General features: G+C 42.4%; 1 protein-coding gene across 5 annotated transcripts; it reads right to left on the bottom strand.

Annotated features, from left to right (window-relative positions):
* Positions 1-2,037: 2,037 nt before the first annotated feature.
* On the bottom strand, positions 2,038-15,769 carry RCAN3 (RCAN family member 3). Of its 5 annotated transcripts, XM_064471643.1 has the most exons (6): positions 14,770-14,912; positions 13,496-13,589; positions 9,791-10,029; positions 5,729-5,902; positions 4,980-5,151; positions 2,038-4,176 (listed from the first exon to the last, which is right to left on the bottom strand). In XM_064471643.1, exons 3-6 carry the CDS (start codon positions 9,983-9,985, stop codon positions 3,968-3,970), a joined length of 750 nt encoding a protein of 249 aa, XP_064327713.1. In that variant the 5' UTR covers positions 9,986-10,029; positions 13,496-13,589; positions 14,770-14,912; the 3' UTR covers positions 2,038-3,967. The 5 variants fall into 5 exon arrangements, with proteins under 5 accessions (XP_064327713.1, XP_064327709.1, XP_064327710.1 ...); XM_064471639.1 differs by lacking the exons at positions 13,496-13,589; positions 14,770-14,912 and adding an exon at positions 15,464-15,769; XM_064471640.1 differs by lacking the exons at positions 13,496-13,589; positions 14,770-14,912 and adding an exon at positions 15,543-15,769.
* Between the last annotated feature and the right edge of the window lie 126 nt (positions 15,770-15,895).

Genomic DNA, 15,895 nt, shown 5'->3' with positions numbered 1-15,895 from the left:
TCTCTCCGTTAAGGTGATACCGACACAAGGTCTCTAGCCTGGCTCGTCAGGTGAAGGGTACAGAGACATGCAAACGGACGCGGTGCAAGCCTTCCTCAGGCTGGATAATCCACGCCTGGAGACAGCCCTGTGCTCTCACGCTCACGCACATTTCAGCTCGGTCAACAGCTACAGGAGAAAAAGTATTTTATCTTGCTCAGAACAAAGGTAAAACGGCCGCTTGAGCACACGCTCCTGAGGTGCCCAGGACCACGGCTCCCTCCCGCCGGCTCCAGCGGCACCATCCAGCTCCGCTGGCGGCTCTCGGCGCCTCAGGCTGACCTTCAGCGTGCCCCGCGGACAAGTCCCAGAATGATGCGCCGCAGGTGCCGCGCGAGCCCCCACAGCAACGAAGGCTCACAGATCCAGCCAGGTGTGCGCCTCCTGCTTGGGTTCGCGAAGGAAACGCTGCTGCATTTTTCTCCAGGGGAACGAGGCTTGGCCGTGGTCTTTTTCCACATTAAAGGCACGCTGGACCTAGCAAGTTTTACACATTAAGCAGAGCGAGCAAGCAAAACCTGGTAAGCGTAACGTTCATAAGACAATCTTCTGTTCTGGGCTAAAAAAGATCAGTAATCCAAAACCGGACAAAGATGGAAATATAACCTTTCAGGGAATAAATTAAGCACGAGACATGATATGCATGAGGTCTTTCTGGGGGGAAGCAGGTCAGTAACGAGGCAGAAATCGAACAAGAAGCAGTAATCGCAGGACTGCAAAAACAGGGCCCGTTCTTAGCTCTTATAAAATAAAAACAAAGTACCCCCAGCAACTTTTTCTCCAGAATACACAGGCAGACTGCCCAAAGAAAAGACCGTACATTTTTTTCAGCCGCTTCTCAAGAAGAATGCTTTAAAGGAATTTGGGATATTTATTTACACAAAGCACAAGTCAGGACCGGGCACAGCTGGTGCCCCTCTGCAAGCCTACTTCTAAAAATAGCACCTCAGTTACTAGCAGGTCAGTGATTAAGAGAAACAGGTTCTGATGGTCATTACTGAATCAGCACGCAGAGTAAATAAAGCAAACTTGATTTTCATTCATTTTACAAGGCAGGCTCGGTCACCCTGCAGATTATGGACGCGGTGAAACAGGCACAGAATCGCTTCTGATACTGATTAACGACTAAATACACGTCTCCCTCTTGCGAAGCCTCTGCTTCGCCGCCTCCCTGCCCACCCACGCCACCTAACTCCCCTCGGCTCCCGCGAAGCCCTGCCGGCGACACGGATTCCGAGGCAGACGTTGTGCTAGACAAAGTCTCCCATTATATTTGCACAATGGGGCCCCTGGGCACTGTCACAGAAACGAGGCGGGGCTTCACATACAGTAAAGGAATGCGATTTTGTGGCATTTTTAATATAATTCAATTCTATCGCGCCAGTGAGCGTTAGGGGAAGGTCACACAGCCTCCCTCTGCCGGCTAACACAAAAAACGCTGCCGAAATTTGCCCGACCTGTGGGAGAGACGGGAACCTGGTGGCAAAAGCACCCGCAGGGCAACAGGCTGACGCTTTACAACTTCGTTGGTCAATGCAGGCACGTTCTATATAAAGCCTGACCATTTCCTTCCTGTGGAAATGGGTCTTTGGAGATTTTTTTCAGAACAAGTCATTATTTTTCTTTATCACAACAAAAACTTTACAGAGCTCAATACCAAACCACCAAGCAACCCAAACCGGACATTCTCTCCCTCCCCAGCGTGAGCAGGTCAGGCTCCCATGCAGAATTACCGAGAGGCAGCCACCCCAACGAACTCCGCCGTGGCGGGCACCCAAAACCACCACTGAAGCCTTCTCAGTCCCTCCTTCAGCCCAGCTCTCCCCAGGATGCTTCTGTTGAAACCCCCAACTTCTTCAGTGCCATTTCCCCCCACAATTTGCTTACGGAAACCCACAAACTCTCTCGACTGCTCACTCAATTGCACGAGCATACGGTACTATTAGAAAACCTATATCAAGCTGCGGCCAATACGGAATAGAGTTAAAACACCACATGTGAATGGCACTGCATTGTTTTTATTTTAAGTGTCTTTACACAATGAAAGATGTTGGAATGCAAGTTATTATACACTTTATACCAGATACACTGACAACATGACTTGCTTGATTCGCCCTATAAAACTGTTTCTGAAGGTTTTCCACTTATTCTACTTACAGCAACTTCTACAACGGGGTAGAAATGAAGCAATTAACAAAATATAAACACCACAGAAAATCCAAAACGGACTTCTGGAATTTTAGAAATACACAAGCCTGATGGACAATACAAGGTTTTTTTGTTGTTTGTTTTTTTTTTAATAACACAGAACAGTGAGACAGAGAAGTCAGATTTTGAGTGAGTTTCATACCTGAAGAGATACATAATATCATGCCTGCGGAGGCAAGACGAACCCCATTTTCCTACCTTTTTAATATAGACTATTCCTGCCTGTGAACAGGGACCTGCCTGCAGGATCCCATTTTGCAACTTGAAGCCGGTGGCAGGAAGGGAACGCGAGCTGGCACAATACGGAGGTGAAATCTACCACGCCCATGCTAATTCATAACCATTACTTTTTCTCTCCGCTGTCAGTCGAGTGAAAACACTTTTGAAAATTCAATAAGCACTTCATGTGGAACAGTAACACACTAAAATGAATTTGAAAACGGCCAATTTCTGAATGATTTATATATAAGAACATCAGCAGCCTGGTTTGTTCACAAATAATTTTTTTTTAATAGAAAAAAGAAGAATCTGTCTAGACTAAAAAAGGTTGGTTATAAAATAGCATAAAAGCATAGAGGCATGTGTCATTATACCGAGGCATATTTCCCTCCTACTGAAACACTTAACACAAGATCACAAAATTAAAAGATCTCTATTTTAAAAGGCGCATCCTGGTCTCAAAAAGCGGCAGATGCTCTATCAGACAGACAGGATGTTGCACAGAAAAAGTCCTAATGAAAAAGAGCAAACAAGGGCTGAAACTGCATAAAAACTGGCGAAGCCAGGCAACTGATTGTCTTAAAAAACATGAAACAGACTGGAGAAGTTTAGGAGCACGAGTTAAAAATTAGTCCTAGATGTTCTGTCTCCTAACATAATTTAGTCACAACGTAACAGTCACTGAACTTATTTGTAGATGCAGAGGAACAAACGTTGCCGTATTTTCAGAGAGGATCAGAGACAAACACATTCAAGAGCTGAATCCCTATGTCCCTCTACATATCGCAATTCACTCCTAACTGGGTGTCAGTGCAAACCATTGTACCTATCGGTGTTCCGCCACAGATAGTAGCAGCAGTAGTGTTGGCGACAGGCTCGGAGCCCGTCTTCTCAGTGGTCTGTGGTTCTTCCGCCTGTATTCTTCTCCGTGTAGTTAGCAAAACTACCTAAATCTAGTTCTATACGTGTATTTGTGCCTCATGTCAAATTAAAAGCACATACTTGGCATTTCTGAGAAAAGCCAAGATGAATCTTCACCTCGGAAGATCACTAGCTGGGAAGGAATTTTAGCATGAAGAGTACGTTTCACTTGCATTTAACACTCTGTGAATCGGAAGCTGTTGTGCCAGTACAGATCAGCTTTTATTTGCCACACGATGAACTTTCTTGAATCCAATCGTGACAGAAAGATATCATTTCAGCACTTGGTACATCACACTGTACAGCATAAAGAAAAGGGTAACAGCTTAAACAAAACAAAACACAACCAGACTTCCTATTTTTCACTATTTCAAGTCAGGTGGATTTGCTACACTTGGGGGACTAGTCCCTAAAATTAAAGTGCTTTTCAGAACATTGGCATCCAAAATCTTGAACATGAGAGACAATTACAAGTAAAACCTGTTGTCGCTATACATAACATATAGCAGCAGTACAGACATCAACACACGTACTCGTTAAGTGTCTGATTTTTTTGATACTACCTTGAGCATCGCACAGTTTAACAGTGCATAGTACCCCCTACCTCCAGCGTACAATCAAATGCTTTCGATTCATTCAGTATCGTTGCAGGTGGTTCTGGGCGCCTTGTCTGCAGGATCTTCTGTTTGGGATTTTTTATTTCATCTTCCTCTTCTGTCTCACTTTCACAGACATGGACAACTACACTAGGAGTTGATTCTGTTCCTGCATGAAGCTCGTACTTCTCCCCTGAAGAGCAGCGAACAAAAACCATGCTAAGAACATCCCCAAGGAACAGCATCAAGCCACTTTATCTCTGAAACTCCTTAACAGCTGCAGTAACGCAATCCAGTATTCATTTATTCCCATCTCACCTTTAATTTGCTCAACTTCCACACTTCACCAGACCTGTTAAATGTTTTAAACTAGTCCCTGTATCGGTTATACTGTGCTTCGAATACAATCAGTCTTTTAACTGATATTTAGAGGGAGGGAGGGATGTGAAAAGCTGTCATGGAACACTGAAGACATCAGAAGACAAGCAGCGTGCAAATTTTTAAGGTACATCATTTATGCTGTACATTCATGTGACATTTGTAAATTAAAAGCTACAAAAGCATTGGAAAACATTAAGCCTCATGATTCCCTGCTTGTCACAGAAAGCAAACAGTGTGTTTCCTACGAAGGCTCCTAAAGAAGTTTGACGATTAAACACAAAAAAGTACCATTAGCATCCTTAATAACCGGAGGTGTCCATCTGCAAGAGACTGAACTTTTCATTCCTCCTCTTGTTTGTTACCGAGTGCTGAGACAGTGACAAAATTCAACACACAAATGTGATGGAGCTCGTACCACACAATCCAGTTCTGTGCTGTACTTTCAATCAATGAACGAGTGAAGTAAAACAAGGGATGGATCATTTCATTCAAGTAAGAAACATCATATAAGAGAAACTCAGTTTCTTCTCACAGAAAGGCAGGCAAGCAGATAACTTCAAAACCAGTTACCCAGGGAATTTAAGTAGCACAACAAAAGCAGGTAAATATTCCTACCTGGTCCCAACTTGGAGACAGCACAAAGCAAGTCATAGTTTATCAGGGGAGTTGCGTCTTCACTCTGTTTCCATCCAACTGGTGGAGATGCAGGCGGTGATATCAGGAACTGTTTAACAGGTTGTGGAGGAAGGAGGTAGGACTTGTCGCCTATTTCACTGGATACCTGTACCTGAAGACAAAAGCCAGGACATACAGAATAAGAAAACAGATATTAATTATCTTTTTATTTAGTCTACCCCAATAATTCATGCTCATTCTTTGTATTAGCAATGCTTAAGTCAGGCTAGCCTTAAAAATAAATGTACTGCAGCTTTTGTCAATTCTTGGTATGACACCTTGGAGAAATGCTGCAGGAAAAGAAATTGGCCTGTGTAAGAGTTGACAACGTCGCTGTATACGACACATGCAAGCTGCTAATCCAACAAGGAGCATTTGCCCCTAAAGCACCTATTATAAAGGGATCTTTGGACCCCCTTACTTTCTTTCAGTGCGGTTCTGTTTACATACGGGGGAGGTGGTTTGTGTCACTACACAGCGACTGTTCCCCACCGATTACAACTCGGTAAGCTCAAGCTGAAAAGCAAAGCTGTCCCCTAAAGCGTGAATTTTCCTCAAATAGTGAAAATAATGCATCTCAGCGCAGAAGAATGAGTTGAAGGTCAATTCAGATACTTATCACAAATGACACTTGAGGGCAAAAGTGGAACAGGGAAGACACAGGGACACATCTTAGTGTTCCGTAATACCTGCGCAAAGTACAGCTTCAGCTTCTTCCCGTTAAAGTCAGTTTCATGCAGTTCTATCCGTGCTCTTGCTGCTGCCTCTGGATTGCTGAAGTTTATCCTCACTCTTCTGAAGCTTTTGAACAACTGGAATGTAACTTGATTATCGTAGATGGTGAAAAGTGCTTCAAATCTTTCCTAGAGATGAAGTACAAAGATTCTCCAAACACAAAGCGAACATTTTCAACTCAATGAAAACGCATTTTCCTTTCACCTTCCTCTCCCAAATCCCAACAATCTCCTTAGCCGCGGTGTACACCGGCACATTCCACACTCCCCTCGGTCGCCCGACTCGCAAATCTGCATTCAGTGCAGTGCTGCTGTGTCTCACTATTCAAATCTGAATTCCAAGAGCACATCGATGGGAACAAGCCTGTAAAACTCGGAATTCATAAAGTGCCACCTAGCGACAGTCACACAAAAGCGCAGATGTCAGCAAAAATGCTGGTCCTTGCACAGGACTTGCACCCAAACATCTCCAAAAAATACTAGGCAAATCAATTAATTTTTTACATTAGATAAAGTACTGAGTGCTTAAGGAGAATGTCAATATTCTCAGGATGAATGAATAAGACTATTTTGGAAGAGACAAAAATCTATTATTACTAAACAACGTTCACAAAAATAAAAAATTGAAAAAATGTTTTATTGAATATGGACTCTTATCCTCAAGTTCTTTAAAACATAACAACCGCATGGTTACGAAATTCAGTCTGGTTTAATTTACTAGTTCTCTGATCTACAGGAGACCTAATTTGCAGATATTTCTTGGTTTTCCTAGGGTAAATGCACTCCTGCATTTCCTACTGTAAATTTTCATTCACTGTAAAAAGTCAGACTAAAATCAATAGATGTGAAGTATGCAAGCTATCTCTTTTCAATTTTATTTACTAAGTTCTAATAATATTCAGTTATTTAGAGAGATCTACATAAGTAAATAAGTGGAAAAGGAACATTTTTTCATTAAGAACTCTTTCCAAGGACAAATAGTTAATCTGCTTGATTCCAACAGACTCTTTAGAAAAATCCTGTTGATGCCTTCATTCCTGTAAAAATAATTACAGGATGGAGGGTTTTCATTTTAAATATGACTGAAGCAATTCTTCAGCTGATGCCCATGTTAGTTTTAACAAACATATCTTTTCTTGCGCTGTTCTCTCCAATCTGTACAACATCAAGGTCTTTATTAAATCAGAAAACCCGTTCCTTCTGCACACTGGCCAAATTTTGTACTTGACAAACACAAAGCTACTATCTAGTGGATCAACTGCAACTGAAAATGAAGACAGGGTTCAAATCATAACATTACCCTCAAAAAGGTGAATATTTGAGAAAGAAACAATACGTACTTTTACTCTATCTGAATTTTTCACCTTTTGCTGTTTGAACTAAACTTGAAAAAACACTTTTAGATGCTGTAAAAGACAAAATTATTACAAGATGTATGCCAAATTAGACATCTTCCAGGTTTTTCTGTAAACATACCATGTGTTTAACCTACAACACAAACAGAAGCAGAAGCTGACCGCATTAAATTCAACACTTTAACGGTCAATTCAACATGAGCTGTTAATGTTTAAGGGTTGCTGTAACAAATCAGCAGTAAAACCAGAAATATAGCTAGAAAATGTCAAAAAAATGTTGAAAGGATCAGGGTAGAACCTAAGCAAAATGCTTCATAAAAATTAAATATACAGATTTCTAATCAATAGTGTCGTTTGAGCCTTTTCTCCTCACCAGAATATTAATCATCGTTCACGTGAAGTTTCACATCTGAACACGCCAAGCATAAAATATTTGTGCCTACACACAGAAGCAGGCAATCTATTTTGTACAGTTGTAACTGCTACAAAATCAGGGAAGAGGAAGATTGATTTTGATAGTCTGCTTGCAAGTGCTGTTAGCTTTGCTAGCATTACCAAATGAATTAAAAGAAGCAATACCGTAAGTGCCATCAAACATCACCTCCCCTGAAGAAAACCCCAAACCACCACAAATTTTCAAATCACTTTCTGTTCGTGAACAGACAGCACAATTTCCATTTGCTTCGTTAACTGTTTGTTGCGCATTCGGCCTTTAAAACAAGATGTAGGCAGAAGTAAATCAAGCCATTGCAATGTGTGTCCAGGGGCTGCCTAAACTGGGTTTCATAAAAGAGATAAAAGCCATATAATGTATCAAAGCACCTCTCTTCTTCCGAGCACCAAGAAGGCTGCATAGTAGATGTTCAATTTATAGATATAATGTATAACTCTGACCTATTCTAAACCAATGTCTTGGCTATGACAATCAGCTCAGATGAGCTTGCTGACAGTACGATCAGTACACCTTACAAACTATACTTGAAATGAAAAATTGAAAACTTTAAATTTGTGGTTAAATTTACAAGTGGTGTAACATGGCAACTAACTACCCCAGCATCATTAGAGAAAAAGCCAGCACACCTCCCCTGATGCACCTCACATGCACGGACAGACTGGGGGAACACTTCCATGGAAAAAAGCAAATGTGCATTAAAATGACAAATCACATGTAGACACGAGCAGAAGAGTTTAGCCAAGCAACATTTCCATTGCACGCTTTCTGTACCAGACACGCGATGAGCTACGGGGCTCTGTTTCTGTAGGATCAGCTTTACATTAGGCCAGTGCATTATTTAATGTTCCGTTGATGAACTGATACTTTACTACCTTCTTCTAGGGGAAGTAACCACCGAAACAAATGGAGTGCTCCCTACTTAGAAAGTCTTTTGAACTAGAAGCTGATCTAGTAGAAACAGTAACAATTTACATTAGTCACCAGTGAGGTAAAAATTTATCTAGAAAGGGAGACATCTTGCATTTTTTAAAAATTAGATGACATATGATTTACATACTCTTCTGCATAATCTGTTCTGTTTTCCAGTAAAACGAGCACTAATATACAAGGCTAGATAGAAATTAACTCTTCAACTGATGTACACAGGCTAGCAACAACTCGTGCTCTTTGAAGAAAAGCATTTCACACCAGGCATATAAATAATGGCTAATGAACTGTATCTCATTCTCCCTATAAAACACGGGAAAGAAACTAAAGCACTGCATCGGAAAGTAAGCCACTAAGGACTCAGCCGCCTTTTCTGGCGCCTTCCTTTTGTACCCATAGGAATACAGTTACAACAAATGACATGAGCAACAGCTCTTGTCAGGCAATACCCTCCTCCTACCCAAAAGGGGATCTGTAAGCTGCTTTACAAACCATTTATGTGACAGCATGTGCACATTCTCAACAAAATGCTGCTCCTTTTATGCCAAATGTACTACGTCCATGTGATGGACTTAAATTTAAATACACAATTTAGCAATTCTGAGGCGCAGAGCAGCGTTTCCTATCTGACACCACACCCTTCCCTCAGATGCTGAAAACTTCTCAGCAAAACTGTAGGCTCCGTAAGCCCTTTTGTAAACTGAAACTGAAGAAGCTGCAGACCAGAGCTTTCATATAAGCCCCTCCTATTTTCCCTCACCCATGTAGCATTCATAATGATTCCTGATGCTCTTGGAAGGAAAGGGAAAGCACAGACTTGACTGAATACAAACATTAGCAGGCAAGAGAAGATTTATTTTATTATAAGGTCTTTATAAACCACTTTCAAGGCATTCAAGTCAGTATACACATCCTGTAAATTTATAATACTCTAATGCTCTTTTTAACAGAATCCTTGCCTTGAAATAAAACATTTACATTTGCTTTCAGATTTTATTTAAATCTACCCTTGGATTTTGCACCTCGGATAAAGGGGAAGGGTGGAGGGGAGGAATCAAAAGAGCTTTTCATGTGAGAAGCCCTGGGTATCTATTAACAATTTCAAATGCCAGGAAAGTGTAGTATTATCTGCTCTTCTGATCTGAGCTTACCAGGTAAATAAGTTGGGTCGGTTTCCCGCCCCCAATAATAATACGCAGTAATACATTGAAAATCCAGGCAAAAGCATTCAACATCCATACTTACAACACTATACCCCAAATATGTCTCTCTCTACCTTACCTTTTCTTCCTGTACCTCAAACACAGCTTCATGAACGCTGCAAGCAAAGAGTGAGGTAGGCAAGTCACTTAAATCCATCATCTCTTCCAAATCATCTTCATTTTCTCCAAAGATCATCTGTTCTTCCTCTTCTTGGTCACTGCTGTAGAGGTCTGACTGGCTGTCACTCCAGGACTTCATAGTATCTCTGAGCATTGCTCACCCAAAGCAATCTTTGTGCTCCAGTTACTAGTCGGGGTCTGCCATTCCAAAAAAACAAAACCAAAACAGAATGTGAAGATACTGCACCTCCTTGATTTGACTGTTCTTTAAGGCAAGTAACTTTACAAAAAAGAATAGAAATCAACATGAAACTTGTTCTCTCATCCACAAAACAGAAGCACTGTATCCCATTTCTGTAAAATGGGATAAAGATGCTGCTGTTCGGTCTATGAAAAGGAAGATAAAGTCACTCAGCCAAGTAAATGAAATTTCCCCTCCCTTTACTCCGACATAAATCAAGAACTACGATACTATTCTAGAAGCTTTTCTCCATGACATACTTCTCAGTTAATAGCAATTTCCTATTTAATAACCTAAAAGCACTTCCCAGCTAATCAAAGCAGTCTTCTGATATATGAATCAGTGGGAACACATGTATACAGCAAAGCCAGATCATCTGTCCAAAGCCTCTCCAAGCCAGTGGCAGATATGGGAACAGACCCCAAGATCTCCTAACATGAGGGTACTTCCTTCTCCTAAGCACAGGAGAATGCCTTTCCCATGGGTAAGAGAGTATCTAGAGCCTTGAGTAAACATGTCAAGGGAGGAAAAACGTGCAAACAAGCAAAAGACTAGATAAAAGAATTCAGGTAACAAACTTGTTTTTACACAATAAAAAGATTTTAATAAAGCATACCTTTTGCCCACTATCGCTGCAAAACTCATGAGGGGGTTATCACACTAATGTATATTCTAATGTAAATGATAGGAAACATGCAATTGCATTATATCTAGATTTGGAGGAGGGTGTTAATTTGTGATATAACACAAAAAAAAAAAGATATGTTTCATTGGCAATGATCTCACTTGAGTATTTGCTTAACTAGCTTATTCTTTTGAAGCAGTCACTGAGAAATGCCATCAACTGAAACCAGTATGCATTAAAAATCCATAATAAATCCATGCTCACTCACAGGAAAAGGTTTAAGACAAGTTTTCCAGTTAACAACACCCAAACACTCTCAACACTGTACGTAAGGAGAAACAGCACGTGACAATGAGAGAAAAATACTTAGTACCTATTTAAGTATTCACAAACTCACAAGGTGCGAAGTAAAATGAGTTAAATCAATGTAACCTTGGAGTGGACACGTAAAAGCTGCCTGAAGCAACGTGCGCGCATGCACACGTAACCGCACCCGTTCACTGTCACGCCTTTCGTCAAACCATTACAAAGTCATGCATAGACCTGGCTAAATCTTCGCAGCACAGCAAGCTTCAAAATCTTCACAGGAAACGCTCCTCAGCATCACAGAAAGAAGGATGTAAATGCAAGAAAACATGTAGCTGGTGGAAAACTCTTTTTTTTTTTTTTTGTGCTTGCTGATTCATGCAAGAAGGAAAGAGACAAGAAAAAGAAACTACGCCAACACAGTAAAAACAAAAGCCACCATCTGGCTTGGCAGCACAGGCTCCAAGAGAGTACTGGGCTAATCAATCCAACATGCAACAGGACACAGACCCCTACAATCAAGCCAGGCTACGTGCAGACAGAACTGCGAGCAACATGCTAGCCTTGTCCTGGGTTTGGTCCTGCCTCCCCAAGCATCCCCCTGAGAGCGGGGTACGGATCACAATAAGAAACACCCAACCCACACAACTGCTCCAAAAACCTGGTTTTCTGACAAATCAAAGAACGACGGGACTTGCAAACAAGGCAAGAGAGCAAAACTGGCACAGAAAAGGGAGAGTTTTGAAACGCTGGCATGTAAATTCAAGGACTTAAATTAATGGTGAATAAGACAGGAAGTAAGGTAACATAGAGATCAACATAAAATTGGACCAAGTTGGCTGCGTTATGAAAAGCTTCACAAAGTTCACGCTGTCTGAGCCTCATACACTATGAGATGAAGTCAAAGCAGCAGACTGGAGGGAGGCAAAAGCATCAAGAAAATAAGATTAACGGAGCACACGATTACTGTGACTTACACTGTGCCTGCAGTAGTACTCCTCTCTCCATTCTGTTAGTACTGTGGAATCAGACATCACAATTAAAATGACAGAGAATTTATTCCATAGATTATCAACTGAATCCATTACTCCTCCTTTAAAGTTGTCATCATCTAATATGTCAATTAAGGAGCTGCGATCTGCAGATTACTGACACCAAACACCGCAGTGACCACAGAGGCGTTCCTCCGTTTGGTATGTCAGCACAGGGGAACAGCACTTTGGGGAAAGAACGAGCAGAGAGATGGATAAAATGAAAGCAGATATAAGCTTTTATTTATATATATAAGACACCGGAACTCTACATTTCTGGCTAATATTCTGTACAGTGAGTCTTTGTATAGGTTTCTTGAATAGAAACCATCTTTTACACACCAATGAGACAACTATGCAAATATCTGCTTGAAGAAAAAATAAAACTGATACAATTAAAAAAAGGAATACAAGACACTTTCTAAAATGCCAACTTAAAGACAAAAAGAAGGGGGGGGGGGGGAAGAAATCCCAGTTTCTCCTTCTTTTGCCAAATTCCATTAAAGTAATTCAGAGAATTAAGTTCAAAGCTTCAGCACCAGGAAGTTCTAAAACTTTGAAACTGTTACTCTGTATTTTGGAAAAAAAAAAGACACCCACATTATTTCCACGTCTGTTTGGTACAACAGAATAGGACAACTTTTTAAATAAAAGGGTGACAACATACAAAAGACAGAGCAGTAAAGGGGAAGAATGATAGCCAGGTAAACAATACAAGGAAGGAAAGGTCTTTGCTAAACCAACGGAGGAATTGGAGAGGGATCAATAACAAACAACTGAAATGTTTGCAAACAAATGCCAGGAGCTCAGGTATCGCAGAATACCACACAGGCTGTGAGAGAGGATGGGAGGAAAAAAGAAAGGAATAAAAGCCAACTAAAAAGCCACAAGATCTAGCTTCTTTTACTATTTAATTTATATAACATTAAACTATTCAAGTAACCTATAAAGTAGGCAGAAATAAAGGTCACTACGATTTTCATCATGCATGAACCGGTCAAGAGACGTAAGCGAAATTGTCTAGTTGGCATCTTAACGTTGAAGAAATGAAACTCGCAGCTCCCTACATCTTCAGTCTTCTGCACCCTGATTCATTTCACCCAGTTCCACATGAAAGAGGCCATCAACGACTACCACTGTCTACCTGTGTATTCCCACCTTCAAAATGCACACAGATTAAAACAAACTACCCAGACAGGATTGCTCCGAAACAGAGCTGAGATGACAGCCCCAGTGATCCTGCACTGGAGGCCTGTCTTCTGCTCACCACAAAAGATTTTCCCTGTAAACCTTTTACAGCGTAAATAGCCTTGATATGAGGAAAATAAAGCTTTTTGCTCAACAGCAATTTGTGGTATTACGAGACACATCAAATTGCGCACAGGCATGCGTTGCTGCACAGAAGAGATGCTCTTCAGATTTGTAAAGAAGTTTAAGAATCCTGATGGAAAACACACAAACCTGTCTAGGCACACTGAATCATCCAGCTTTGCACGCAGCAAACGGCTCACTAGCTTCAAGTATCATTACGTATGAATTCATCATGTTGTAACATCTAAATACAGCAACAAAATGTTTTACTGTAAGATGTTTTCTGCTCTGTAAAAAGGCAGTGGGTCTCAAGTGATGTGTGTAAATTATACTGGCGAGCTGGGGCAGTTTAAACCTCCCCATTGCCATGAAGTAGATTACATTTTTTTCCTCAACTAGTAACAAAAACTGAGTTACCAGAAATCATCTTGTTCCTTTAGAGAACAAGAGGAGAAATGTGTACACTATTAAGCTGCAGAAGGCAATGCTGTTATTTCCTTGAATTCCTGCAATCTGCAGGGAAAGTCATATAACAGAAGCAATCTTAGTCAAAGTCAAGGAAACAGTTCTGTATCACTTACAGTACGGCATTTCTTGCTTGTATAAAAACAAAGTCTGAAAAGCTTCTGTAGAAAGTACTGAACTATAAAAGCTACTTCAATTATGTTTTGTTTTTTGAAAATTAAGAATCCATCACAGTTCTCATTTTTTTAATCATAAACCTATATGGTTAATTCTAGTTTTTTCAGATTGCTTGCTTTTTCCTGACTTAACCCAAATCAGTACCAAAACACTGTGGTTACCGAGCAATGCAAGAACACCCGATAGCGTCCCTGAAATAAGGGTGAGACAGGTAAGACTGCTGTATGAATGTTAATTAAAAAGTACTGCTAGAAACAGTACTGCAAGAATTGTTATTTTAACAGATTAGGTAGAACTGTTTAATTGTGCAATTATTAGAAAGGATCAAAATCAGAATAAATACTCCAAGCTTGACAGGCACACTGATGTGATCAGTAGTGCAACAGCCAAACCGCGCCACTCCAGCTTCCCCTATGCAAAAAGGGAACTACTTCACTTACCTCCCTGGAAAGGTGAGAAGTACCTATATACAAGATAGTCTGATATGAATGCAAATATGCAAATGCTAGTCATTTGTTACAATCAGCTAATTCTTACAGTAATATGAACTGCAACAAACAATTCAAGATTATAAGCAAATTCATTGTGTACACAATTGACGATACTCGTTACCAAGGTACGTGACCACTTGCTCCCTCTTAGATTTTAGATTAAATGGCCTTACACAGCAGAACAAAAGGGATCCCAAGAACGAAAGCCACTTGAGTAAGACGTTTTACTAAGTCCTTTTTCCTTCTGAGAATTAATACCTGCTTATCATTTAAATATCAGATGACAGGTACCTCTGAAACACTTAAAAGCAAACTCTTCCACTTCATATAATGCTTAAGGTCTTCCAAAATTTAAGCAGACCGTGGAAATGCAGCTTCTGCCATCGAGAGCTTTAGTTCTTCACCAGAGCACCGGTACAGACAGCACTGGTATTTTTTACCTTTGCATCGTCTGGACCCGCTCATCAGGCACTGCTGAAATAGAAGCAGCTCATTTACATTATCACATCCTTCCCGAACACCCCGAGGTCTCACAAGGACTAAAAAAATGCATTGCTATTTCTATATAAACGGTCAAATCTGCTCGGAGGAGTTTATAAACTCGGGTTCAATCCTGCAAACCCGCAGAGGACTGGTCTACCCAGGGGAGCAGCCCTGGGCCCGGTAACGGGCTGGGGGATCAACGCCCAAGTTCAGAGTTAATACGGTACGTGACGAAGAGGAGGGTGGAGGCAAAAGACCGCTCTGGGGTTCTTAAGAAAAACCCAAACCCCAACAAATCCTCTGCATCTGCCCTAACGAGCAGCTGTTAAAGGAGAAAACAACTTCGCCGCCGCCGCTCCGCCCGGGAAGGGGTCGCAGCGGGACGGGGGGGCTCGGCCAGGCCTCGCCGCGCCCTCCCCGACCCCCGGGAGGCGGCGGCGGGCGGTGCTCGGCGCGGCAGCACAGCGAGGGGCCGCCGCCGGGCCGGGCCGCGCCGCCTCACCTCAGGACGGGGCTCCCGGTGAAGGGCCGGCTGAGGGGACGGGAGGGGAGCAACAGATGGCCGGCGGCGGGGCGCTCACCGTCTCCTCGGCGGCGGATCCCCTCGGCAGCGGCGGAGCAGGGTCGCCGCGCAGCGGGGATGGAGGGGAGGGGGGGAAGGGGGGGGCGGCGGCGGCGGCGGGAGCGCGCACTGCCCGCCGTGCGGAGCGAGCGACTGCGGGAGGGGAGCGGCGGGAACGCGCCTGCGCGCGCGCGCCCCCCTCACCCCCGCATCGCCTCCGGGAGCTGATGGCGGGGAGGGGAGGGGGGTCGGTGACCCGGATGGGGGGGGCGCTCTGCGCATGCGCCGTCCCGTCCCCGCGCGGATGGGCGGCCATCTCCTCACGCCCCTGAGGGGCTGCGTCCGCTCCCCCCTGCCGCTGTGCGGTGGGTT

This window comes from Phalacrocorax carbo, chromosome 22, assembly GCF_963921805.1.
Source record: "Phalacrocorax carbo chromosome 22, bPhaCar2.1, whole genome shotgun sequence".
In the NCBI taxonomy this organism is placed as follows: domain Eukaryota; kingdom Metazoa; phylum Chordata; class Aves; order Suliformes; family Phalacrocoracidae; genus Phalacrocorax; species Phalacrocorax carbo.
The sequence above is the reverse complement of the archived record's forward strand: the minus strand, read 5'-3'. Positions and strand labels throughout refer to the sequence as shown.